This window comes from Festucalex cinctus, chromosome 19 (genome assembly GCF_051991245.1).
Source record: "Festucalex cinctus isolate MCC-2025b chromosome 19, RoL_Fcin_1.0, whole genome shotgun sequence".
Classification (NCBI taxonomy): Eukaryota; Metazoa; Chordata; class Actinopteri; order Syngnathiformes; family Syngnathidae; genus Festucalex; species Festucalex cinctus.
The window spans coordinates 3268779-3296124 of record NC_135429.1 but is presented as its reverse complement, the minus strand read 5'-3'; the positions used below and the strand labels follow the sequence as shown (position 1 = coordinate 3296124).

General features: G+C 41.7%; 3 protein-coding genes across 5 annotated transcripts; all 3 read left to right on the top strand.

Moving 5' to 3' along the window:
* The first annotated feature begins 1056 nt into the window (after positions 1-1056).
* Positions 1057-9070, top strand: rnf139 (ring finger protein 139). The gene is made up of 6 exons (XM_077507114.1): positions 1057-1414; positions 2452-3107; positions 4182-4329; positions 4412-4518; positions 5028-5279; positions 6565-9070. The coding sequence occupies exons 1-6, from the start codon at positions 1252-1254 to the stop codon at positions 7348-7350; spliced, it is 2112 nt and encodes a 703-aa protein (XP_077363240.1). The 5' UTR covers positions 1057-1251; the 3' UTR covers positions 7351-9070.
* Positions 9071-9968: 898 nt separating this feature from the next.
* Positions 9969-18287, top strand: LOC144007444 (serine/threonine-protein kinase SBK1-like). The gene is made up of 5 exons (XM_077507115.1): positions 9969-10315; positions 14012-14156; positions 14221-14423; positions 15970-16131; positions 16965-18287. The coding sequence occupies exons 1-5, from the start codon at positions 10310-10312 to the stop codon at positions 17577-17579; spliced, it is 1131 nt and encodes a 376-aa protein (XP_077363241.1). The 5' UTR covers positions 9969-10309; the 3' UTR covers positions 17580-18287.
* A 2187-nt stretch (positions 18288-20474) lies between these two features.
* Positions 20475-27204, top strand: LOC144007376 (uncharacterized). Of its 3 annotated transcripts, none has more exons than XM_077506963.1 (10): positions 20475-20537; positions 21154-21274; positions 21528-21604; positions 21664-21819; positions 21940-22068; positions 23052-23172; positions 23255-23430; positions 23661-25089; positions 25266-25358; positions 25529-27204. In XM_077506963.1, the coding sequence occupies exons 3-10, from the start codon at positions 21536-21538 to the stop codon at positions 25540-25542; spliced, it is 2187 nt and encodes a 728-aa protein (XP_077363089.1). In that variant the 5' UTR covers positions 20475-20537; positions 21154-21274; positions 21528-21535; the 3' UTR covers positions 25543-27204. The 3 variants fall into 3 exon arrangements, with proteins under 3 accessions (XP_077363089.1, XP_077363088.1, XP_077363090.1); XM_077506962.1 differs by having other exon boundaries at positions 20483-20537; positions 21177-21274; XM_077506964.1 differs by lacking the exon at positions 20475-20537 and adding an exon at positions 20588-21083 and having other exon boundaries at positions 21177-21274.
* The last annotated feature ends 142 nt before the right edge of the window (positions 27205-27346 follow it).

Below are 27346 nucleotides of genomic sequence, written 5' to 3'. Positions count from 1 at the left end.
AAGAAAAAAAATGAATCACAAATTTTGAATAGGTAACCCACTAAAAAAAAAATACAATAAAAAAATAAAAAAAAATCACGAGAACAATAAACAATTACTAGTACTACTACTACTACTTGCTAACATTGCCAGCAAGCTAATTTTCGCGGTGAGTTCACATTGAGCATCTTGTAGCGCTCCCGCTGATACGTTTGCAGCCAATCTTTTTTTTAGGTCGGACCAATCAGGCGTTGTTTAGGGCGGGATGAAACCTATAAAGCGCCGTTGGCGGGAGAAAACAAACAAACCTAACAGACGAATGGACGCTGCAATTAATTCTGTTCTCGCAGATTTACTTGCCGTTTCCTTGTTGAATTCGACCAGCGAAGTGAAGACGAGACAGAAGACGACATTGTCCGTCCGTTGCCTTGATTGATAATGTGAAGAACTCCCTTGCGTGAATCGCAATTATCAATCTGGCTTGTGAGGTTACGATTATGCTATTAGGCTAATGATTTAAACGCAAGCAAATAGGTAACTTTTTTTTTAGCATGTAATCTAAGATGGACTTCAAAATGAATATCTCAGAATCATGAATTGCCACCTCCCCAAAAAAAGCAGCTAATCGCAAAAACGCTATGAAATTAATTAGTTAATTGCCACACTGTGTATGTTATGTAGTGTGGATGGTTGTTCGTCTCTGTGTGCCCTGCGATTGGCTGGCAACCAGTCCAGGGTGTCCCCCGCCTACTGCCCAAAGCCAGCTGAGATAGGCGCCAGCAACCCCCACCACCCTTGTGAGGAATAAGCGGTCAAGAAAATGGATGGATGGATGTTATGTACTCAGTGGTTTTCAAAGTTTTTAAATCACGTTGCGTTTGTGTATTTCAGGTACTCTGATGTAAAAGGCTTCAGAATGATTCCAGTAGGACAGAAAATTTTGATTTCATGAGCACCTGAATTAATTTATGTTCATCCCTTTTTTCCATGAATGGGAAAGTGAATCCTGTAGTTCTGTGCTTAGTCGCTGGGCGGCAGTGTCATCTCACTTTGCAGCGCAGTCGTGTACTCGACTCCCACGAAGAAGATGCACCAGAAAAGTTAAAGTGGCCCAACATGGCGGCCGCGGCAGTTTAGCTGCCAAACCAAGTCGAGGCTGAGCTAAGCCGAAGAACGCAGCCTGACAGCGGGCGACTTCCATGCCTTTCTACGGCCCACGGACGCCCCGGTCCCGGAGCCGCTGGGACGGTCATCTGTGAGCCTCAAGCCTGCATGGCGTCCACTCAAGCCCGGCTAGGCCAGCAGGCCTTGGCGGTGCTCGATGTGGCTTTGCGGGTCCCCTGCATCTTCATCATCGACGCCATTTTCAACTCGTATTACGAGCCCGGGCCGGGATGGGCCGGTACCGTCAGCAGCGGTTTGTTCCGAGTCGTGGGTAAGTTCTGCTACAGTGACACGCACGCGTCAAGTGACGGCTAACAGCCGAGTTAACGTTAGCCAACCCTTCTTCTACGTCAGCTGTCACCCACACTCGAGTCTCGAAGTTGACAGCAGCACGAAAATCTTGTTGTCAAATCACTCATTGGGCTGACGAACGAACACTTTCAACACTGGCTTCTTCATTTGAGACATACGATTTGACATGCATGTCAAAGTTTGTTGGCGAGGACCTTGTTATGATGTTTAACAACCGTGACAGGCTGTGATTGCCGAAGATGCCGAGCCAGGGTTGGGGCCAATGTCTTAAATAATAAATATGTTCAATATTTATGACCAAAAATTTTGTGTGTGGGGAAGGCAGAGGACTTCCTGAGTCCACGGCAATTGTAATATATTCAAGACGTGCCTTAACTGAGGAACAAGGAAGCAGCCATGTTTAAAAGAAAAACAAACCTTTTGTTTTTACTTGTATCCCCAGATGGCAAGAATTATTTCAACGTCATTTCATCGGGAAGCTTATGTTGTTCAGTGTTGTTCGGTTCCGGGTGATCATGTGAGATTTTTGTTTTGATTAGAGATCAGTTGAACAGGATCGTTTTTATTAGTAGTCAATTTTGTGTCCACGAGAACTAAACTGTACTTAGCAAAATTGCTAATCAATGGCAGTCAGGGATGGACTGGGAAGAAAATTGGACCTGGGAAAATATTTGTCGCCATCCAGTGATAATAAATAATGCATCAGGATTGTTCAGACATTGACACAATATGTCAATCATATCGTGATAATATATCGTGATGTTTGGATATCGTTACATCCCTCCTATACGTACAATTACATTGTGCTGTATTCACTCTTCTACTCCACTAGAGGGAGCCCACGTACCACTACTCATTAATTTCCAAACCAGTGAAGTGAAATTGGTTAATATTCGCTGTGTGCTTAGGAATCACTATTGAAGACCCAGCGCGATCGATATCGTTGTCACGAGTTGTTTTGGGGAAGCGTTGACGAATGTCTGCCATTTTTTTCAGGCGTGCTGGTCTCCAGCGTGGTGCTGCTGCTGTCCCAGAAGGCCCTCCTCAAGTTCTACACCCTCTTCCTGGCCGTGATCCTGGGCGCAGCGGCCGCCCTGGTCAACTACCACACCACCTCGCACACGGACTTGTACGGCGCCTACTACAAAGCGGCGCCGGGCTTGCGGCCGCCGGGCCCAAGCGGGCCCGCGCTGTGGCTGGGCCTGGCCGGCGCGCAGCTGGCGCTGGGCGCGAGCTACGCGTTCCTCCTGGGCCTGCGCTCGTCGCTGGCCGCCCTGGTGGTCCTGGACGTGATGGTGCCCGTGTGGGGGCTGATGATGGAGCTGCCGCCGGACGTGCGGCGGCTGGCGGCCGTCTTGTCGGGCGTCGCCCTGGCCCTCAACACGGCCGCCTGCCTGGCGGCGCGCGTCAAGTGGTTCTACTACTCGTGCCGCTATGTCTATCTGCTGGTGCGGCACATGTACCGCATGTACGGCCTGCAGCTGCTCCTCAAGGACACCTGGAAGCGGATCCGCTTCCCGGACGTGCTGCGGGTCTTCTGGCTGAGCCGCGTGGCGGCGCAGGCGCTCATCCTGTTCTACGTGGTGCGGGCGGTGCGGCGGGAGAGCGGCGACGCCACCGGCGGCTACGCCGACCGCGGCTCGGACGCGCAGGTAAAATCCGTGCGCCGTGGCCCTTGAGTCTGATTGACTTGACTTGACTCCAGTCCAATAGTTTTGGAATTTTCATTTGAATTAGTTTTGAATTAATTTTGTTTTTTAAATGTAGATAGCTTGAAGTTGTTTTCAGGGCGATTGTTAGTTTTGATTAATTTTAGTTACATTAATAATTTATTTTTATTTGATATAATTATTATTATTATTTATATTATATTATTTTATATTAGTTATTTTTAAAATGCTTCGTTTTAGTTAGTTTCAGTATTTTTTTTTCCCAGCGGGGCTAGATGGGAGAGAAATTATGCTCCACTGTAAATGATGCCCAGCCACCAGTAGATGACATCATTTTATACAAAATAAACACCGTTTGAGAGTCCATGGCTGCATTTTGTGCAACCATTTTTCACTGTCATTTGGCAGATTCGGTTTATATTTAATTATTGAACATAATATCGTGTGGGTATTGAAATTTTTAAACATAGGAGGGCCAAAACATGCATTGTGAAAATGAAACGGCACAAAACAAAACAAGCCACCAGAGGGTGCTAGAACTGCACACTGGCAATCAACCTGAATTAAAAAAAAAAAAAAAAAAAATCTGCTTTTAATATTGTGGCATGTCGACGACAATATATTGCAGCACTTCTAATATCGTGATATCTCGATATTGCCGTTATTGTTATCTTTTGGTGCTTTTCTCTTGGCTGCTGCTAGGTGACATCACCTCTGTGTCACACACTTTCAAACGTCTATTCCGCTTAATATGGAAATATTTGTACTTAAAATCACATTTAAAAATCATCCCCAAAAAAGGCTCATACGCTAAATTAATGACCAAAGACGAAAAGAAAGGACATTTTTGCTGTAATTATAGTTCAATTTAGTTTTGTAAACATAAAATGTAGTTTCAGTTTTTGTTTATATTTTTCGTGAATTCCATTTTTTCCCTGAACTCAAATAACCTTGCTCCAGTGGCACTAATTTTCGTACTTGTGACCTCGGCGTTGAAGGTTTGAGACGTATGAGACTTCCTCCTAACGTTTGCGGCTGTCGGGTGTCACCTGTCAGGGTTACCTGCTGAGTTGGGACGTGTTGTGGGACGTGACGAGCAACCTGATCATCTCCGGCTGCGACTCCACGCTCACGGTCTTGGGCATGAGCGCCGTCATCTCGTCGCTGGCGCACTACCTGGGCCTCAGCATCCTCACCTTCATCGGTGCGCGTCGTTCAACCTCTTCCCACCGCTGCAAAAATGCGCCCCCACCGCGCCCGTTCGTCTAAAACGGCGTCTGCTTCAGGTTCGACGGACGAGGAGGATAAACGTTTGGGCTTCGTGGCGCCGGTGCTGTTCTTCATTCTGGCTCTGCAGACCGGACTGAGCAGCTTGGACCCCGAAGAACGCCTGGTAGGACACAAATGTCGCAACGTTCTTCGTCTTGCGACTTGCTCAGTGTGAAATGTGGCCTTTCAAACGATTCATGGCTTTAAATGAGTTTGTTTCGTGTCAAAATTAGGGGTGTTAAAATGAGTGCGTTCATTTAAAGTTCCTTTAACGCCACCAATTTTTTCCGCATGCAATTAACTCATTCACTCCAAGCCATTTTCACTGAAGCAATCACTTTACTGGATTTTGACTGCTTTTGCAAGGCCCACAGAGTTTTGTGTTCTCTTGCTATAAAACGTGGAATCTACCAAAAGAAAAAATAGCATTTTTCGTTTTGCAGCAATTAGCATGAGAATATTTCATGACAAATCTGTAGCATCCGTAATGTGATGCGGGATTGGAGTTGAGGGAAGCCATTTTCAACTCAAAAGGAAACCGTTGACGTGGTTAGAAGCCCAAGTTTGGATGTTTGCCGGCGACAGCGTTGGAGCATGAAAAATCTGACGGGATCCGCCGCCGCGTTTCCCCAGGTCCGCCTGAGCCGCAACATGTGCTTGCTGCTGACGGCCATCCTGCACTTCATCCAAGGGATGACGGACCCGGTGCTGATGTCGCTGAGCGCCTCGCACGTCTCGTCCTTCCGCCGCCACTTCCCCGTGCTGCTGGTGTCGGCGGCGCTCTTCGTGCTGCCCGTGGTGCTCAGCCACGCCCTGTGGCGCCACTACGCCATCAACACCTGGCTCTTCGCCGTCACCGCCTTCTGCGTGGAGCTCTGCCTCAAGGTAAGATAAGCAGATAAGACGCTCGCCGTTCCAATTCGTTTTTTTGCTTTTTGCTTTTGTTGCGAGACAAAACTTGAGTTTCGGATGCGCTCAAGTGAAGTAGTGGGGGATTTTCAATCTAAAGTGACGCACCGCTTCCCTCTGCTGGCCGTTTGGCTCATTACCACTCAAACGGCTTCCGATTCAAGGGCTTAACAACAGACCCTTTGCAACCTCTCTTCTTTCAAATCATTTGTTCGATGTACCCCCTCTAGTTTTAAAATGACATTCTGATGAATATTATGTTTGTGGAATAAGAATGAACAGCAGAATTTGATCGATCTCAAGGGCGGCGGCCATTTTGTCACTTGCTGTGCACTGAAAATGACAAAGCAGTCGCTCAGGTGACGAGCAATCACATCTCACATTTTGACTAGATTTGGTCATGTGACATTCACAAGCTGAGCCGTGATTGGTTGTTACCTGTGGACGACCTGAGCTGGCGAAAAAAAATCCAAATGAATTTTCCTGCTTCATTCATATGCTACAAATGCAACTTTCATCATGTTTGCACGAGTGGTGTGGCATTATTGTTCAAATATTTTTGGATTGACTTTCCCTTTTGCGTTGTTTTTAACATTTAATAAGTTAAAGTACTGTAATGGTCTGGCGTGTTGTTAATTGTAAAAGGCAAACATCAACACAAATCCGAAATGAGAACACTTGCAAGTAAAGCGTCCAACCCAATTGACTCAAGGTCATGATGTCACTCACTAGGCCACGCCCAGCAAATAATGACAATCTACTCATTCGATAGGCTTTGTAATTGCCTATTAATGCCACAATGTGGCGCCAAAGCAACACCTTTATATTAGAAAATACTCAATTGTGAATTTTTCGGCGAGTGTAGGTTCTAAAAAAACACAAATGAATTGCAACTAGTGACTTCGGTTTTATGATTTTATAGTTGACTTGACTTGACTTCTCTCTGACAATGAGCGCATCGCTGCCATCTACTGTAGTGAATGTGCAATTACACTTTATTATACAAAAAGGAGGTCACACATCCCTAACCTGCCCCTCACCCCCTTTTCCCCATTTGAGAAGCACTGCTTTAAGGGGGCGTGGCCTAGTGAATGACATCATTAGTCTGGAGGAAGTGGGCTGGCAAGCTTGTCGCATCCATGCTCCTCGCGAGTATATTGATTTTGTCTGAAATTGCATCAGAAATATAGCAAAGATGCACATTGAAATTTTGTCTGGCAACAAAAGCAAGCGACGGCCTAACGGAGGGCGTTTTTTGCAGGTGCTGGTGTCGCTGACCGTCTACGGCCTGTTCATGGCGGACGGCCTGTCGGACGCGCTGTGGGAGAAGCTGGACGACTACGTGTACTACGTGCGCTCGGCGGGCAACGTGATGGAGTTCCTGTTTGGCGTGGTGATGTTCGGCAACGGCACCTACACCATGATGTTCGAGTCGGGCGGCAAGATCCGCGCCTGCATGATGTGCCTGCACGCCTACTTCAACATCTACCTGCAGGCGCGCAACGGCTGGAAGACCTTCGTCAACCGCCGCGCCGCCGTCAAGCGCATCGACTCGCTGCCCGAGCTGCGCGGCGAGCGCCTGCGCCGCGTCGAGGACGTCTGCGCCATCTGCTACCAGGACTTTGCCAGCTCGGCGCGCGTCACGCCCTGCCGCCACTACTTCCACGCGCTCTGCCTGCGCAAGTGGCTCTACATCCAGGACACCTGCCCCATGTGCCACCAGAAGGTCCACGTGGACGACGACGGCGCCGCCGCCCGCGACGCCGCATCCAACAATAACGCCGGCTATGCGCCGCCGCCGGCTCCGGAGGCCGCCGCCGCCGCCGCTGCTGCGCCACCGCGGGGGGAGGATCCGCCCGCCGACGCCCGGCCCGTCAACCAGGCGTCGACAGCGGCTGCTGTGGCGACGGCTGGGCGGCTGGACGAGCAGCTGCTGGAGGACAACGACAGCATTGAGTACGACGACGATGACTGGGGGGTGCACAACGGCGGCACGCCTGTGGATGAGGAATATTTGAACGATGACACCGACTCCACTGAGGACTGACAGGAAATAAAATAAAATTATATTAAAATTATATTATATTTATATATACACACCGTGTAAACGTATATATATACATATATTTATATATATATATATATATATATATATATATATATATAAATATATATATATATATATATATATATATATATGTGTGTGTGTGTATTTAACTTTCTTAAATGAACCAAATGTAAGGGATGCGTTTCCAGCCAATGTGTGCGCGTACTCGCGTTTGTGTGCGTGTGTGTGAGTGAGTGAAGCGATCAAGTGCGAGTACGCCAAGCGCACGCTCGCATTCGTCTTTGGGGTTTTACTCAAAGCGCGACCGGCTCGTTTGTAATCATTAGGGATGTAACGATATCTAAAAAATAAAATCACCATACAATATCACGATACGGTCACAATATAATTGGTCCCGATCTTGTGGGGACATTGGCGATACAAAAAAATCACAATATTGTAAAAAAAAAAAAAAATAAATAAATAAATAAATGGTCATACTATTAAAAAAAAAGGGCCAAAACATGACTTGTGAAGATTAAACTTCACTAAAAAAACTAGCCACCAGAGGGTGCGAAAATGTTGCTTTTAATATCGTGACATGTCAACAATGATATATTGTGGCCGTTTTAATATTGCGATATCGCCCGCAGTGTTACATTCCTAGTAATCATCAAGATGTGTCACATGTTCCCTCTCGTCCAATCAGTGCCAAGCTGAGGCGCCGCTACTGGTCTCTTGTGCGACCGTGCCTTCATATATGTACCTTCTTGTACATGGGATTACAAACACACACACGCTTGTGATGAATCTTGCGATACAAATCATGTTTGAAGGGTTTCCTAAAACAAAACAAAATATATATATTAAAAAAAAACGTGACAACGTGACTCTGAATGTGTTGAGACAAATCTCCAAAATGAGCTAATGGAGGCAATTGGACTCGTTGCGTCTTTCAAATGTTTCAACCTTCAAATCCACAAAAGACCGCATAAAAAAAGTTTAGATTTAAAAAAAAAAAAAAAAAGAAAAAGGCATGATCCTTGAGGCAACAAAATAAATCAAACCGAGCAAGTTCACACTTTTTTTTTTTTTCGTGGTCATTGTGAAATGAATTTTGATAGATCGAAAGGAGGTATTGGTACTTATTGGTAGGGTGAGTATTGATCTAAAGTCTAAAAAAAAAAATAAAAAATGAGGTATTGAACGTCACTTGTTTTGTTTTGAAACGATCTTTCACCTTTTCATCCAAAAAGCTTCTTCAGTTTTGAATTTAGATTTCAAAACAAAACTAGTTTCTTTTGAAAGTAAGTGAAGAATCCTGTTGCCTCCGTCATACCCAGCAGAGTTTGTAATCATGAGTTTGGTGACAACATTTTGTCACCAAAAAAAAAACAAAAAACGACGGAAGCGCGTTTGCGGCCTCCCCGAAGCCTTTTGACCTTTTCAGGCTTTGTGTGGCCTCATCAAAGCACTTTTTTGCAGACACTGAAACAAACAAAAAAATCGTCAACTAACTGGCATGCAGGTGCACGGCGATGTCATATTTTATTTTTTTGTACGCTGGAGTCTTTCAAGCCGTCAACGGAACGTCGCTACGAAGGCACAAATTGTTGTCACTGCTGTACCGGAACAACTTGAAATTGGAGAGATTTCGACCATGCCGAGTTTTCCATTTTGCCTATAGTTTGCGGGGGGGCAATAAATAAATTGATGTGAATTTTCTGTTTTCCTTTGTTATTTCAGATGAAATAATCCTACTGATGTATGGATGGGGGACTAAAATTCAAAATGAAAAATAAATTATATATATATATGTCTTTTTATATCCATTTCTATTTATTTTTTGGGATGTAATTTTTTAATTATATTTTTTTATGTTTTTTAATTTTCACATTTTAGGAATTTATTTAGTCTTTTGTTTTTAATTTTGCAACGACGGAGTCCAACACAAGACACGCTTAGGACCATCCCCTTATTTGAATAACATTTCGACTTGGCAGTGCGGACCAAAACTGCCAAAATTAAAAATAAATAAATAAGTGAAAATAAAAATGGATGTAAAAAATATAATTAAAAAAATAATTACAAATGAATTTATGTATATTTTTTTCTTTTTATTTCCATTCATATTTTTTATATATATAATTGATGAATTAATTTTTTTATATCAATTTTTATTTTCACTTCTTGTCATTTATTTATTTAGTCATTTATTTATTTTTAATTTTGCAACGGCGCAGTCCAACCCAAGAAGCGCTTAGGACCGCCCCCTCATTTGAATAACATTTTGATTTGGCAGTGCGGACCAAAACTGGCAATATGAAAGATAAATAAATGACTTAAAACATAAATAAAATTGCCAAAATTAAATTGTAAAAAAATTATAATTCCAAAATTAAATGCAAATGTATTATGTATTTATGCGTGAAGGTTTGTATGAAATGTAAATGCAGTCTTGGGTGTCACATGACTTCCTGTCTTGATTGTGTCCGTGCAAGAAGCGTGTTGTTGATGCTTTATGAGTGCTTTGCCTCCATTTTGTGTCAGCAGTGGACAGATTTTTATTTATTTTTTTTTGACCTGGTCACTTAGAGAAGTCTTTATCGTTCCAAAAAAATAAAAAATTCTATGTGACCCCCCCCCCCCCCCCCCACCAAATTGGCACTGATTCTCCAATCATCTTCTATTACACGCACACACTTGGCTGCGTGTAAGTGAGGACGGATTGTGCTGGCTTCAGTTGCAGCCTGCATCCAACTCGCTCGCTCGCTCACATTTGCGTCTGTCGTTGCTCGACTAACTTGCGCTTCCCGCTTGTGCTTCTGGTTCTCCTTGTAGTTTGTCAGGTTTCTTCTCCTGGTTGCTTGTGATGCTTTCCAGCAGCAGCGGAGGACACGTCGGCTGAAGGGAAGAACTTTTGGACTGGAGCAAAAAAAAAAAAAAGAAGAAGAAAAGAATGACGGTAAATGAAGTTGATTTCCTTCAAACGCCACGTAACATGTAACTGCTGAAAATTTTAGTACTGAATTTGTTTCAAGTTGCTGTGGTTAAAAAAAAAAATCAAGCATGTCAAGTGTTACTTATGGTGAAACAACTGATTATTGTCAGAATTGGTTATTCTGACTTTTTTTTTTTTTTTTTTTTAATATATTTTAGAATCAGATTAACTCATTCGCTCCCAACATTTTCACTGAAGCAACCTCGTTCATACTGGATTCGGACTGATTTTGCAAGGTCCACAGAATATTGTGTTCTATTGCTATAAAAACATGGAACCTATCAAAAGAAAGATTAGAGTCTCTTCGTTCATCAGGGAAAAAAAATATCTATATTTCTGTCTGTTTCCATTTTGCAGCAATTAGCATTAGAATAGATCTAAGTTTCATCAACTATTCACAAATCTGCTTAGAATTGTGGGGAAACAGCTTGTTTTCATTATGGCTCTGGTTGATCTCTTATACTCTGCTGCCACCTGCTGGTTGTTTCTGTAATTACTATCATTCTTTTCACCCATTCTTTGCAGTTGTGAGGCTGCATCAAAGCCTTCTGTATACTCTAGCACAGGGGGTGGACTCGTTCCTCGAGGGCCGGAGTCCTACAGGTTTTGGAGGTTTCCCTCTTTCAACACAAGCTGATTCCAATCAACAGGATCATTTATCAGGCTTATGCAGAGCTTGCTGATGAGCTGATCATATATCAGCTTTGTTGGAGAAGGGAAACACGCAAAACCTGCAGGACTCTGGCCCTCGAGGACCAAGTTTGCCCACCCCTGCAAACGTAAAATAACATCTAAATATGTCTCTGGGACACTGAATACATTTAAAATAGAACGTATTTATATGGTTTTGGGAGCAAATGGGTTAATAACCTTTAATTTCCACTTCTTCTTTTTTTTTTATAAATCGATGATAACTAAAAGGCAGAATAGAAAATAATCAAAAAGTTAAAAAAAATAAAATAAAATGTATTCAAATAAAGAAATAAGAACTATAGAAAAAAATATACACAAAATTCAAGAAATTAAAAATAGCAAAAAAGAAAATGTTTAAAAAGTAACTACAAAATGTCCACAAAAAAACCAGAAGAAATCCCCAAAATTACAATCAAATGTCCACAAAATTGACAGCAAAAAAAAAAAAAAGTCATAAAATATCCAAAAAAGGTAGCAAGGCAGAAAATTATCACATGCGCATAAAATTGCCCAAAATGTCAGAAATTTGACAGAAAGGCAGGAAAGTCGAAAAACGAAGTCTATTAAATTACCACCAAAAAAAAAAAATCTAAAAAAGAAAAGATGAAAGGTAGAAGAAAAAAAATCTCGAATTGGGTACTGCATATTTTCTGTTATGATGCAGCTCTGATTAGCTCTTCAAGACATAATTTCCTTCACCACAATTTTCAAATGTTTTGCGGCTCCAAACAGATTTTTGCTTATTTATTTGGCCTCAAAAAGAAAAGGCTCTTCTGACAGTAAAAGGCTTCTGAGCTTGCATCTCTGCATCGATCTCCAACAAGGGTCAAAGTTGAAAAGGGGCTTGCGTTGCATTCCGTGTTGTTATTATTAATCGCGCGCGCGCGTCATCTCATGCGGGTCCTTCGAAAGCGCTCGACAAACATCGTCAATCAAGCTGCGAGTGGCCCGACGCCGACACGCTCGCAACTGCCTGAGCGACTCCTCCGGATTGTTGTCGCCTCGTAAACGTCGACAGCAGAGCCGCAGGTTTTATTTTTGCTTTGCAGGATTATCTGTAAACGCGTCGCGTTATGTAACGGGAGCTCGTCGTAAACGCAAGTGTGGACATTACAGAGGCAGACGGACTTTCACATTTGTGGGTGTGGCCACACAGGAGGCTTTTAGTAGTTAGATTTTTTTATTATTATTATAATATATATTTTTAAGAATTAAGATGGTTTTAATTCGTTTCAGAGCAGGTTTGTTCGTTTTTGTTCGGGATGTTCAATAGCACTTTTATTCACACCAGTACGAGTACGAGTACACAATTCTTGAACAATTACTCATACTCATATCAAAATACTGACACCACTAGTCATTTTGATACGTAAAATTTTCCCAAGAAATAATGCCAAAAACAAAACAAAACTTGTATATCCCAAAATAGCATTTTCCTTCAAATTGTCTGAAATGAATGGCATTTTTTTTTTTGTTAAAATTTCTACTTGCTACAAAATAAAATATTAAAAAAAAAAAAAAGGCATTAAGAATTTGATGTCTACAAAATATGATTATAAAAAAAGAGTTTGATGACTACATTTTTTTTTAAATGGTCATGAAGAATTTGATGACTACAAAATAACAGTTTTTAAAAAAGGGCGTTAAAAATTTAATGACTACAAAATGAAATAATAATAATAATAAAAAAAAGAAGGTACTTAAGAATATAATGACTACAAAATAAAATAATTTTAAAAGTCATTAAGAATTTGATGAGTACAAAATAAAATATATTTTTAAAAAAGGTCATGAAGAATTTGATGACTACAAAATAAAATATTTTTTTCAAAAGTCATTAAGAATTTGATGACTACAAAATAAAATTAAAAAAAAGTCATTAAGAATTTGATGACTAAATTTTTTTAAAGGTCATGAAGAATTTGATGACTACAAAATAAAATAATTTTAAAAAAGATAATTAAGAATTTAATGTCTACAAAATAAAATAATTTTTAAAAAGAAAAGGGTCATTAAGAATTTAATGACTACTAAATATTTTTTTTCTTTTTAAAAGAAAAAGGTCATTAAGAATTTGATGACTACAAAATAAAATAATTTTTTTAAAAAAGGGTCATTAAAAATGTAATGACTACTAAATATTTTTTTCTTTTTAAAAGAAAAAGCTCATTAAGAATTTGATGACTACAAAATAAAATTTAAAAAAAAGTAATTAAGAATCTGATGACTACAAAATAAAATTAAAAAAAAGTAATTAAGAATTTGATGACTACAAAATAAAATAAAAAAAAAAGGTCATTAAGAATTTGATGACTACAAAATAAAATTTAAAAAAAGTAATTAAGAATTTGATGACTACAAAATAAAATTTAAAAAAAGTAATTAAGAATTTGATGACTACAAAATAAAATAAAAAATAAAAAAGGTCATTAAGAATTTGATGACTACAAAATAAAATTAAAAAAAAGGTCATTAAGAATTTGATGACTACAAAATAAAATTTAAAAAAAGTAATTAAGAATTTGATGACTACAAAATAAAATAAAATAAAAAAAAGGTCATTAAGAATTTGATGACTACAAAATAAAAAAAAAAGGTCATTACAAATTTGACTACAAAATGTTTTTTTTTAAATCATTAATTATTGTGAAATAAAGTAAAGGACAATTCTGAAACAACTGATCTTCTCACGTTTGAGATTAATTGCCAAAGATGAAATTTTCAGAAGCATATAGACTAACAGACAGACAGACAGACAGACAGACAGTTGTCTCTTATGTAAGATGAGCATCCCACTGAAGCCACTTAGTGGCCTCAAGCTGCCCATGCCACATTCGACACCCCGCCGAAGCGTCCAAGCCGGAATGTGAGAGTGAAAGTTTCCCGAGCGAGTCCTGAAACGGACTGGCGACCAGTTCCGGGTGTGGCCCGCCCGTGCTGATGACTCTCCTGCGCGCGTGCGTGCAGGCGGCCACCCAGCTTCTGGACGACATGTGCCACCTGACGGCGCAGTCGCTGATCGGGCTGGAGACGTCGGAGCACTTCCGGCTGCTCAAGCTGTTGGGCGAAGGATCGTACGGGAAAGTCATGTTGGCCGTGCACAGCAAGAGCGGTGAGGCCCACGTTAGTCAACACGATGACGACGATGATGACGACTTAACGGGCGTGTTTTCCAGGAAGTCCGATGGCGCTGAAGTTCTTCCCGCGCTCGAGCACGAGCCTGAGCTCGTTCCTGCGCGAGTACAACGTGTCTTTGAGGTTCTGCACGCACCCGTCTCTCAGCCGCGCTCTGGGCATCGCCTACTCCACGCCGTCGCACTACGTCTTCGCGCAGCAGGCCGGCCTCTTCGGCGACCTCTTCGACTTCATCGCGCCCGAGGTAAAACGCGCGACGCGCGCGCTGACGTGCTCGTGCTCTCTACTTGAGTGCTCACGTTTCTTCCATTTGACTCAAGTAACCGCTTGCATTGATTGTACTCGTCAGGGTCGTTTTAAAGCAGCATCATTTTCACTTTTATTGTTTTGTAACAGGTCAAATCTGCGTATAAATTTGTTTTGTTTTTTTTATATTTTTTTTAAATAAAGATTGTGATGCACAAGGGAAATTGGGGGGGCAAAATATTATGAATATTATGAAATAAATTATTCATATTATGATTGTTGTTATAATAAATATAAATGAAAGAACTTACTTGGAAATTTTTTTTCCTGAATAATTATTTTCTGTTCTTGAGAACAATTATTAGATTTAATAAAAAATTACAAAATAAATTATTCATATTATGATTGTTGTTGTAATGAATATAAATGAAAGAAATTACTTGGATTTTTTTTTTCCCTGAATAATTATTTTCTGTTCTTGGGAACAATTATTAGATTTAATAAAAATTACAAAATAAATTATTCATATTATGATTGTTATTATTATAAATATAAATGAAAGGAAATTACTTGAAGAAATTAATTTTTTTCCTGAATAATTATTTTCTGTTCTTGGGAATATTTATTTTATTTTTATTTATTTCTTCTTTTTTTTGGGGGGGGGTCATTTTGGAAAAATTATGTATGAAAACAGGAAAAAAAAAATATGTTTGAAAATTCAGAAAAATAAACCCCGAAAAAAAAAAAAAAAAAAACATAGAGTAGTTTTAAAGCAGCATAATTTTCACTTTTATTGTTTTGTAACAGAAAAATCTGCGTAGAATTGGTGGCCATTAAATTATTGATAAAGCTGAAAATTAAAAAAATAATCTTTTTTTTTCTTTTTTTTTTTCTTTTTTTAAATAAAGCATGTGATACGCATTTTCCATGAACAAAGAATGGATATTGGGGGACACACAAAATATTGAGGAAAAAAAAATCCTCAAATGGTCCCAAAACCATGAGTATTGGAATTGGGGATATTTTTCAAAAATAAATAAATACATCAATTATTAGATTAAATAAAAATAACATAATACATTATTTATATTATGATTGTTATAATAAAATTTAAATGAAAGAAAATTACTTGGAATATTTTTTTCCCTGAATAATTATTTTCTGTTCTTGAGAATATTTGTTTTTTGTTTTTTGTTTTTTTGGGAAAAATTATGTATGAAAACAGAAAAAAATATGTTTGAAAATTCAGAAAAATGGAAAAAAAAATACACCCCAAAAATAGAAGAAAATATATTTAAAAAAACAAAACTTGAGGAAAAAAAATCCAATACACTTACATGCGCAATATAGCACGTATTTTTCATTTCAGAAATGTAAATATGTCACAAGATATCCCACCAATTAATTTCCTAACTTTTAGCTTTCTCGCTGATAGCAATCTCAAATGTACTGTCGCCAAATTTGTCTGAAAAACGAATGACATCGCTGAAAAAAAGTTCTCAAGTGCAGTAATGTGTTTTGTTTTGTTGTTGTCCTTTGCTCAGGTTGGTCTGGAGGAGGACCGTTGCCAGCGTGTGGTGTCCCAGCTGTGCGGCGCCCTGTCCCACCTTCACTCGCTGGGCTTCGTCCACAGGGACGTCAAACCCGAAAACGTCTTCCTGTGCGACGCTGCCTGCCGCTGGGTCAAGCTGGGAGACTTCGGGATGGTGCGTACCGGGCAGGGTTATTATAGTTTTGCAATTTTTTTCATTTGTGTTAGTTTTGATTTCGTTTTGAGGATTTATTTTTTTTTTTATTAGTTTTTAATTCGTTTTCAGGGTGGTTCTATTAGTTTTTATTAGTTTTAATTATTTAATAAATGCTTTTTCTTAGTTGTAGTTAGTTTCAGTATTAGTTTTATTATTTTTTTTTTTTTTAATGTATATTACTTTTGGGCAATATTTAAAAACCACCATCTGAAGGTGCTTTTCTATTGGTTGCTGCGACATGTGACACACTTTCAAACGTCTCTTTTCCGGTTAAAGGGACACTTGACTCATTGAACAATTTTCAGTTAATATTTTGTCCAGAATGAATTTGGTAACTTCATTATTTTTCATGTACAATTAATACCTTTAAAAAGTCATTTTTCCACTTGCTGTCGACTGATGATGACATCACCTGTGCTGAGGAAGTCGAAAAGGTATTAATTGTACATGAAAAATAATGAAATGACCACATTAATTGTAGACAAAATATTAACTTTTTACTGCTGAAAATGGCTCAGTGAGTCAAGCATCCATTTAATATCAAAATAAATCACATTTAAAATCATCCCCAAAGGCTCATGCATTAAATTAATTACCAAAGACAAAAACGAAGGACATTTTTGCTATAATTATATTTAGTTTCAGTTAGTTTTTTTTTTTTTCGTTTTTATTTTATTTTGTTAACAAAATGTTTAGAATTTTAGTTTTTTTCGTTAGTTTTAGTTCACTAAAATGCGGTTCGTACAAAAAAGATCAACAACACTTTGTCGTTCATACCGGCATTTGCGCAGGTGAAGGCCCGAGGAACCAAAGTCCCGGAGGTGTGGTACCGCTCGCCCTACTGCACGCCCGAAGCCGATGTGGCGCGAGGGAACGAGGACAGCCGCGACGACCGCAACGGCACCGGCGAGCGAGTGAAGCCGGCGGACGAGAAGAAGAAGAAGAAGCGACGCCCGCGGGTGTGGGTCAGCGTGGATCCCAGCGTGGACAGCTGGGGCTTGGGCGTCCTGACCTACGCCGCCATGACGGGCGCCCACCCGTGGCCCCGCACGTCCCCCGACTGCCCCGCCTACCTCAAGTACCTGCGCTGGTCCCGCGCGGCCAAAAGTCTGGAGGAGCAACTGGACGTGTGGGCCGAGCCCCAGGGCCCGGCCGACGCCAAGGAGCGCGCCGACCCCGTGGCGCCCCAGTTCGCCCACTTCACCCCGCTGGCGCGGGCCTTCTTCCGCCTGCTGCTCGACCCCAGCCCGCGGGAGCGGGGGAGGCCCGAGGACGCGCTGGGCTACCTGGGCGGCACCTGGATGGCCGCCGGCGAACGGGAGCGGCTGGAGGAGCAGAGGAAGAAGAGCCGAGGCAGGGGAGCCGTCGGCAAGGTCAAGGAGAAGGAGGGCCGAGGGCAAAGGTGAACGGCGGACTCGTGTGACGTTCATGTGAGCATTTGCATTGAGTGGCAGAAGACTTGTAGTGAAGGAGAAGGAACGAGGGAAGGGACTCGTGTAATGGATGTTAGCGTTCGCTTGTGCGTAGTTTTGTTTTTTTTTTGTTTTTTTTTTACTGTTAGCATTAGCTTTAGCACTAGCAAGTTGCTTGATGTTAAAAACAAACTGCACTCCAACACAAATGAGACCGTATTGACCCCCACCAAGGCTTTAGCATTTGTTTGTTTACATTTCAGTCATGGGCAAATGTCCAATCTGGATCAAATCTGGATCAAGCCTGGTTTAAGACTACTACAGAAGACTTGTAGTGAAGGAGAAGGAACTAGGGACGGGACTTGTGTAATGGATGTTAGCATTCGCTTTTGCGTTTTTGTTTTTTTTGTGTTTTTTTTACTGTTAGCATTAGCTTTAGCACTAGCAAGTTGCTTGATGTTAAAAACAAACTGCACTCCAACACAAATGAGACCGTATTGACCCCCACCAAGGCTTTAGCATTTGTTTGTTTACATTTAGTCATGGGCAAATGTCCAATCTGGATCAAATCTGGATCAAGCCTGGTTTAAGACTACTACAGAAGACTTGTAGTGAAGGAGAAGGAACTAGGGACGGGACTTGTGTAATGGATGTTAGCATTCGCTTTTGCGTTTTTTTTTTTTTTTTTTTTTGTTTTTTTTTTTTTTTAACTGTTAGCATTAGCTTTAGCACTAGCAAGTTGCTTGATGTTAAAAACAAACTGCACTCCAACACAAATGAGAGCGTATTGACCCCCACCAAGGCTTTAGCATTTGTTTGTTTACATTTCAGTCATGGGTAAATGTCCAATCTGGATCAAATCTGGATCAAGCCTGGTTTAAGACTACTGTTTTGCATTTCAGCAGCACTTTGTGTTCAAATCCAAGCAAGAAAAATCCAGGTGGATTGACAAGCAGCTCTCCTGGGTGAGGTCACAGCCACGACTGCTTTGAGCCCATGATCGGACCGCGTCTATTTTTACCTCGTGACCTTTCGGTGTTTCATTCTTGGCAACTGGACGCATCAACTTGACTTTGTTTCGCGTATAAACGCGACCGACACTTTCTTGATGTCCTGACAAGAAACCGGCACGCCTGCACTTCCATGAAACCCCCCCCCCCTCCAATTAAAGTTCCAAAATAGACCTACGTCCACTCATAAATTTGACCCATGATCTTTCATCACCAGCTGGCGGGTTGGAATCCCTAGCAAGGTTCTGAACTACTTTGCCAAATCCACCGCCCCTCCTCCTCCTGCTTTAGACCAGCTCAAATTTGAAAAAAAATAAAAATAAATAAAAAATGTGGGTGTTGTAAACCGTTCAGTTCGAAAGGTGTGGGTGTTTTGTTTCCCCCTTTTACAAGAAAAGAGGTGAAGGGTGTGTATGAAACTATTGTACTGGGAAAAGTATGGGTTTACAAGTGTGGGTGACAAACCATGTCACAAGAAAAATGGTGGGTGTTCAACTGGGAAAAAGTGTGAATGTGGAACCATTTAACCGGTAAATGTTTGGATGTGGAATTCATTGTGTGGGTGTTGAAACATTTTATTGGGAAAACTGTGGGTGCTGACCCATTTAACCAGGAAATGTGTAGACCTGGAACTTTCTCTGAAAAAAGTGTGGGTGTCGAACCATTTTACTGGGAAAAGGGTCGCTGATGAAAATTTGAACCGTTTCATTGTAAAGTGTGGGTGTTGAACCCTTTCACTGGTAAAAGTGTGGGTACTGAACCATTTAACCAGGAAAAGTGTGGGTGTGTTAGTCTTCTGGAAAAAAATGTGGGTGTTGAACATTTTTCCAGAGTAAATTGGTAAAAGTGTGTGTGTTGAACATTTCACTGGGAAAAGTGTGGGTATTGAACCATTTAACCGGTAAATGTTTGGATGTGGAATTAATTGACTGTAAAGATGTGTGGGTGTTGAAACATTTTATCGGGAAAACTGTGGGTGCTGACCCATTCAACCAGGAGATGTGTGGAATTGTAACTCTGAAAAAAAAAAGTGTGGGTGTTGAACATTTAACCATGAAAAGTATGAGTGTTGATTCCTTGCACTGGTAAAAGTGTGGGTGTTAAACCATTTTACTGGTAAAAGTGTGGGTGGTGAACCATTTAACCAGGAAAAGTGTGGGTGTGTTACTCTTCTGGAAAAAATGTCGGTGTTGAACATTTTTCCAGAGTAAATTGGTAAAAGTGTGCGTGTTGAACCATTTTACTGGTAAAAGTGTGGGTGGTGAACCATTTAACCAGGAAAAGTGTGGGTGTGTTACTCTTCTGGAAAAAATGTCGGTGTTGAACATTTTTCCAGAGTAAATTGGTAAAAGTGTGCGTGTTGAACATTTTACTGGGAAAAGTGTGGGTATTGAACCATTTGTAAAATGGGAATGGAAGCCTTCGCGTGGGGAAAATTGTGGGTGTTGCATGTTTATCCGAATGTCAACATTAAAAAAAAAAAAGTGAGGTAACTGACTTGTCTGGTTATTCCACACCACACTCATCTGAGCACCCCAGGAAGATGGCGCTCATGTGACCTTAATATTTATGAGGGTGTAAACATGCTAACCCCCTCCTTGGAAGACTCCCTCCTACTCTCAGTTTCACCGAACACGGATGGAAAAAGGAGCGCTTGCAGGACAAGCAAGCCCAACGTCGTCAATCTTTCTGCTATTTAGCTGATGACAGATGAGAATGCGAAACCTGACAGCTCAACTGCTGCATTCTGGGAGAATATATATATATATATATATATATATATATATATATATATATATATATATATATATATATATATATATATATATATATATATATATGTATGTATGTATGTATGCCTACTCCGGTCGCTAGGTGGCGCAGAACCGCCATTCCACCAAGTCCACCACGAGCAAGAAGAAGATCCTCGGATGTTTTCACGGTGAGTTGCTTTAATTTTCCAGATAGTTCCCACATTTCCGCCACAGTTTGTAGCCGTTCGACAGCCAGGACATGTCCGCATTTCTTAAATGTTTCTCACCGAAGCGTTTCTTGTTGAATTGTGTGCGAAAATAGTGCCACCGCTGTGGCTGGTTTTGACAGCTTCAAGCGCTCGGCCGCCGCCATGTTGGCTCATGTCACTCTCCGAGGTGCTGGAAAAAAAAAACAAATCACGAAAACAGGGAGCATTCACACGCGTTGATGTGTCTCAAAGGGTTTATTTCTTAACCGAAACGTTCTCGTTTTAGTTTGCGTTGACTTAAGACGCCGACGAGCAGCGTTTAAGACGCCGACGAGCAGCGTTTCGCTCGGCTAGCGAAGGCTCCTTGCTGAAATTGAGAATCGAGTGTATGGCGAATATTCTAGAATACGTCGTGACTTGACAGCATTGTGTTAAGTGACTAGCAAATGTGCCTCACAAGTTCGAGGTTCTGCCTTCGAATGTTTGTGTGGTTTTTCTCTCACGTTCCAACAAAACTGTTAGCATGTAAGTTTTATTCAAGACTCAAGAATGTATGTAAGACTGCTTTTTTTTTTGTCCTTTATCTTCCCTGAAGTTTGTCTCGACTTCGTTTTGCAGCATTGAGGAGCAGACGAGATCAACGGAATGACCCATTAGCTGCATTAGCTACGTTAGCATCACTAGCCTCTGATAGAACAGCAGGACATCACTCACAGGTTTGTATTCTTGATTTGCTCCACTTCAACATTCTGTGAAAATGTGGTCATTAAATGCGAGCTTCTCTGGAGGATCATACCTTGTATTTTATAACAACTACATAGAATGTAGTTGATAAGAGGGGAAGCACTGTTGCTAACATTACTGTCTCAAGTAGTGACTGTCCTGATAATATTTTATGACGAAGCTATTCAGAAATTGAGGGCATTCCAAGGGGTTCTTGTATCTAATAATCAACCTGTTGACCTCCAGTAGGCACCATGACGTCCTCCATGCTGCGCCGACAGCTGAAGAACCTGGTCCAGAACTATTCTGAGGCTGAGGTCAAGGTAGGTCACGTCCGTCTGGAATGTTGCAGACCATTAGGCTGACGCGGCCCGTGGCGCAGGTTCGAGAAGCCACGTCCAACGACCCATGGGGCCCGTCCAGCTCGCAGATGGCCGACATCTCGGACCTTACCTACAATGTGGTGGCCTGCAACGAGATCATGACCATGCTGTGGAAGAGACTCAAGGACGACAGGAACTGGCGGCATATCCACAAGGTGACGACGACGACAGTGTGGAGGACTGACACGCGTGCATTCAACACAAAGAATATAGAACACACTTGGTGTCATCTGCGCAGCATTGAAAATGGTATTGTTGTGCATTTCTGTGTCAAGTCGCTGACGCTGCTGGAGTACCTGCTGAAAACGGGTGACGACCGCGTGCTCCTCAAGATGAAGGACAACATCTACATCGTCAAAGCCCTCACCGAGTACCGATTTGTGGAGAAAGACGGCAAAGATCAGGTGACCGCCACACAGCTGCCACGTTCGACTTCAACACTGGAAAAGACACAGAGACACGTTAGCTATGCTAACGTTGCAATTTAGCTCACTGGTAGCTGGACCAAACATCAACTAAGCATCACGTTGGTATGGGGAAGTGCCCTCCAAAACTCACACATCGGTAACCCTAACACATAACCACATGTACCCAAAAAACTCTCACATACACAAAACACAAACAGCCAGCTAAAACACTGAAACACCCATACACACCAAAATAATACAAGTACACCACAATCCTCTCACACTAATTTTTTTTTTTTAAAACCAAGTCAAGTCATCTTTATTTAAACAATCTCATACATACAAAAAAAATTATTTCACAGCGAAACTTTTATATACACCAAAAAAAAAGTCTTAAACACACGTGACAACCCCACCCCCTCAAAAAAAAAAAAAAACACATACTAAAAAAAAAAACTGGCAGACTGAAACATTCTCATAGGCAACAAAAATACTCTCACACACAGACCGAACAGACTGAAAAACCTTTCATGCTCACCAAAAAATGTCTTCTTCACACTAAAAAGCTTGAAACTTAGATATTGTTTTTAGACTTTCTTGATTTTTATTTTTAATTTAATTTTAAACCATTATTAATGTGCAATTACAGTAGGAGGCACTGGTTTTTTTCCCCAGGCAAACTGCGCTTACATTTTGTTAGTCGTTGTTAAAGTTATACTTTGTTGTAAGGTGTTTTATATTTCTATTATTTTTCTTAGTATGTTTTCTTTAATAATAATGATTCAGTGTCATGCAGAGGTGTACTTAAAACAAATTTTTAGAGACATGATACTATCTGTAGTCACAGCAGAGAGTTGGCGGGGTAGCATAATGTTTTTTTGGTTTTGTTTTTATTTCTATGGGGGCATAACAGAAAATAATTGAAAAGCACTGTGATTGAGAAGCACTGTGCTTGACATGAACAACACGTGCGCGTGCAGGGCACAAACGTGCGAGAGAAGGCCAAAGTTGTCCTGGTCCTGATGGAGGACGACGACAAACTCAAGGAGGAGCGAGACTTTGCCGTCAAGACCCGAGAGAAGACGTCCAAAGGTTCCGCAGGTAAGCGTGAAACCGCTCTGCCTTGACTCACCCGGTTCTGTCGGCAATGTCCCGGCGGGCTCACCCGCCGTTCTTGCCGCAGCCTCGTCCTCGGACGCCAGCAAGGACCCCAACTACAAGCCCTGCTACGTTCCCGGCGCCTCGGGGCTCCCGTCGCTGGACAACATTCCCTCGGTGGCCGACCTCACTGCTTCCTTCAACGCCCGCAAGGAGGAGCGCGTCAAGCAGGAGCAGCAGAAAAAAGAGGACGAAAGGAGGGTGAGGATGCCAAAGTTGACATTTCCATCCGTCTTATGGCGTCCATTTTGATAGTTAATATATTTCAGAAACAATCGCAGCTGAAAAAAAATACTGCACGTTAGTCGTGTGGTTACACCAATAAACAAAATGGTGGCACATCTTGCTTCTTCTTTTTCTTCTTTCTTCTTCTTCTTCTTTTCCTTCTTCTCCTTCTTCTAAACCAAAACATATTTTTCTGTGTCGTGCAGGGCAAAATGTCCGAAGATGAGCTAAAATGGGAAGATGCTGGAAAAGGAGGCGCCGTTGCGGATCAGGCCTGGTCAGGCGAGAAGGCCGAGGAGAACGGAGAGGAGGATGCCAAATCAGACCCCTGGGGAGCCCCCAAGGCGGCCCCCGACCCTTGGGGCGCACCATCTGATTCAGGTGCTGCTAAAACTGAAGAGACTTCTTTGGAGTCTGCCAGCGCTCAAGTTTCCGACGACAAAGACCAACCTTGCCATCCTTTCAAAGCACAAACAGACGCACACGACCCCTTTGTGGCCCACAACGACGCCCCAAAACACGCAGAATCCTTCGAAGACCAGCCCAAAAAGCAAGAGGATCCCTTCACTTCTTCAAATAATGACCCCTTCAACGCCCCCAAAGATGACCCCTTTAATGCACCTAAAGATGATCCTTTTAACACCCCAAAAGATGACCCCTTCAATGCCCCAAAAGAAGACCCCTTCAATGCACCTAAAGACCCGTTTAACACCCAAAAAGATGACCCCTTCAACACGGCAAAAGAAGACCCCTTTAAAGCCCCCAAAGAAGACCCCTTTAAAGCCCCCAAAGAAGACCCCTTTAATGCCCCAAAAGATGACCCGTTTAACACCTCAAAAGATGACCCGGTGAACAGCCCCAAAGATGACCCCTTTAACGCCCCTAAAGATGACCCCTTTAACGCCCCTAAAAATGACCCCTTCAACGCCCCCAAAGATGACCCCTTTAACGCCCCCAAAGATGACCCCTTCAACGCCACTAAAGACGACCCCTTCAACGCCCCTAAAGACGACCCCTTCAACGCCCCTAAAGAAGACCCCTTCGGCGCCTCAAATGACGACTCATTCAAAGCCTCGAAAGACGACCCCTTCAACGCCCCTAAAGACGACCCCTTCAGCGCCCCTAAAGACGACCCCTTCAGCGCCTCAAATGACGACTCATTCAAAGCCTCAAATGACGACTCATTCAAAGCCTCGAAAGACGACCCCTTTGCAGCCCCTCTAGTCTCAACTTCCTGTGCAGAAAGTCCGCCTGCTACCCTCACTACACCCACAAAAGACGACCCCTTCAACACTCCAAAAGACGACCCTTTCTCAGCAGCCAACGTCGTGGCTGAAGCAACAGCGCCCCCTAAGGACGACCCTTTCTCCGCCCCGTCAGACAAGGACCTCTTTTCTGCTCCCTTGACTCCCCCCAAAGGCTCCCCCTTTGAAGAAGAAGGCGGAGCGTCAGATCCCTTCGCCGCTCCCCCGCTGCGCTCTTCCCAAAGTGGGGGAGACGCGTGGGGGGCTCCCTCTGACTCGGCGCCCCCTGCTGGCTCGGACCCGTGGGGGGACGCTACGTCTTCGCCTGTTGACAATTGTGACCCATTTGGGGACGCCTCCAAAGCCCAAAGTGACCCCTGGGGGGCGCCTGGTAAGACCTTCTTCCTAGATGAGAATTATAAAAAAATGATCACATTAATTGTGAAAAACTAAACATTTTTTAAGAGTTATGTAAAATTTGTCATTTTTAAAGAATGAATCAATATTTTTTCAGAATATTTTTGCGACTAAATAAGCTTGTACTTGAGCTGTGCTCCTTTGGTAAAGGTTGTGCGGATGCAAAAGATGCCTGGGGGGCTCCGACAGCCTCCTCCCCGACCAGCGACCCCTTCGGAGACTCCAAAAGCAGAGGAGGCGCAGGTAATTTTTCATATTTTCATCTTTAGCTCTATTATTGTGATTGGTTATTATGGTTATGTGAATGCGACGTCACTTTTTAAAAAAATGCATCCTCTATTTATGATAATTATTATGATGATTTACAGTTAATATTGAATTTGTTTCTTTGATTTCTTTATTGGTCTCTGAAGAAAACTCCTTTTAGAATCTCAATCAGAGGAGGTATTGCTTTATGGGGTGGGCGGTGAGGGGGCGGGGCTTCCGGACTCCGACCCGCCTGAAAACTGCGCGCTACCCTCTCAGCATGCCCCCCAGGACCAAGACCTCAACCACCACCCCCATCCCCTACCCGAACTAAGGAGAGGTACAGTACCCCCCCCCCCCCCCCCCCCCCCAAGCATATGAGTGCTTGACATGGTTTCCATGGTTACGGGCATGTGACAGGCAGGGAGAGGTGGAGGCGGTGTGGTTAGTTTGTCTGGTTGGCTCCTCCCACTCTCCTTGTACTTTTGTTGTAGTTGTGTGTGTGTGTGTGGGTGTGTAGTTTCATGTGTTGAAGTTGTGTAGTTGTTAGCATTAGCACTGCGCTAACCCTTCGCCCCTCCCTGCTGGGACAAATTGTCCACAAGATGGTGACATGACTGGACCGCGTTTACATTTTGTCTTATAAACTCGATACCCTCTCAACATGCATGTACACGTGCACACGCATACATACATATTTATATACATGTATGCCTGTGTACACACACACACAAAATGTACCTGTTAGCAAACTTATTTTGATGCACGCATCCAACAAAGAGATTGTTGTGTGTGCGTGCGTGCATGTATGTGTGACTGACGATCCAGGCAAGTCAATCACAAGTATTTATTGATTAATAGCTGGAATATTTATTGACGCCATCGCGCAGCAAAAATGCAAAGTTCAGGTTGTTGTTGTTTAGCGATGATGATGATGATGATATGCGACAAAGTTTTGCGATAACTCATCTCAGTAACCAGCAGTGTCTTTTTTTTTTTTTTTTTTTTTTTTTTTGTAATGCTTGGACTTTTCCACACGTTAACATGTTGTTCATTTGCGTGTGTATGAGACGAGGTCATCATGCAGGGAATAGCAATCAAATCAAGCACTGAAGTCAAATGAAGAATGCTGGTTAATTTCATAAATGATTCCAAATGTTGTTCTTCACAAAAAGTGCAAGCAGGAATTTATTCATGACCCCAACAATCCATAAAAACACTAATCATTTATTTATAGTTTATTAAGACAACCAAGTCATATCTTTTTTCATTATTTTATATAAAAACGCTTTATTTTTGCAGTGTGTGTGTGTGTGTGTGTTGTAGGAATTAAAATGTACAGGATGCATTTATTTATTATTTATTTATTTATTTATATTTGAAAATGTTTTCTCTCACTCGGTCTTGGGTTAGAAGATCTTTCTTTCTGTGACCAGGAGAGGGCGACAAAGATGTGACGTGCGTACACAGAAAAATGAAATGAGTAATTGCATACATGCATATTTGATATGCTGTGATGTCATCAAAGTGTTTGCTTGGTGGTTTCTGATTTATTTTTCTATAACGGACGGAGTATTTGCAAGCATTCCGTAGAGTACATGTGTGTGGGTGATGTGCATTATTAATTATTGTGATGTAAATAGTGACCTGATTATGTTGTATATTCATGTATATTATTATTATTAATTATTCTCACTATTTATTTGTTGAATATTCATCAGTTGGGTAAGCTTCTGAGTCTTATAGTTTTGAACTTTTGGCCGAAAAGAAGTGATGATTCTGAAGGTGATGGTGAGGATGTTGTGCTTTATGATAAATCAACTGAATAAACAAATATGTCGCATATTGTTATTCTTTATTTAAAATATAAAAAAATAAAATAAAAAAAAGTTGTAGTGCGCCCAATGGATCCCTTCAAAAATGTGAACATTCCATCATGTTTTAGACTTCATGTCATGTTTCAGCATTTTATTTTAGGAGTCAGA

What these genes read in the sequence shown, in the direction of transcription:
- LOC144007444 (XM_077507115.1), top strand. An exon ending in TCGACTTCATCGCGCCCGAG is followed by an intron (nt 14,424 to 15,969) that starts GTAAAACGCGCG and finishes TCCTTTGCTCAG; the next exon opens with GTTGGTCTGGAGGAGGACCG. An exon ending in AGCTGGGAGACTTCGGGATG is followed by an intron (nt 16,132 to 16,964) that starts GTGCGTACCGGG and finishes GCATTTGCGCAG; the next exon opens with GTGAAGGCCCGAGGAACCAA.
- rnf139 (XM_077507114.1), top strand. Translation starts at nt 1,252, where the DNA reads ATGGCGTCCACTCAAGCCCGGCTAGGCCAGCAGGCCTTGGCGGTGCTC. An exon ending in CGGTTTGTTCCGAGTCGTGG is followed by an intron (nt 1,415 to 2,451) that starts GTAAGTTCTGCT and finishes CATTTTTTTCAG; the next exon opens with GCGTGCTGGTCTCCAGCGTG. An exon ending in ACCGCGGCTCGGACGCGCAG is followed by an intron (nt 3,108 to 4,181) that starts GTAAAATCCGTG and finishes GTCACCTGTCAG; the next exon opens with GGTTACCTGCTGAGTTGGGA.
- LOC144007376 (XM_077506963.1), top strand. Translation starts at nt 21,536, where the DNA reads ATGACGTCCTCCATGCTGCGCCGACAGCTGAAGAACCTGGTCCAGAAC. An exon ending in ATTCTGAGGCTGAGGTCAAG is followed by an intron (nt 21,605 to 21,663) that starts GTAGGTCACGTC and finishes CCCGTGGCGCAG; the next exon opens with GTTCGAGAAGCCACGTCCAA. An exon ending in ACTGGCGGCATATCCACAAG is followed by an intron (nt 21,820 to 21,939) that starts GTGACGACGACG and finishes TTCTGTGTCAAG; the next exon opens with TCGCTGACGCTGCTGGAGTA.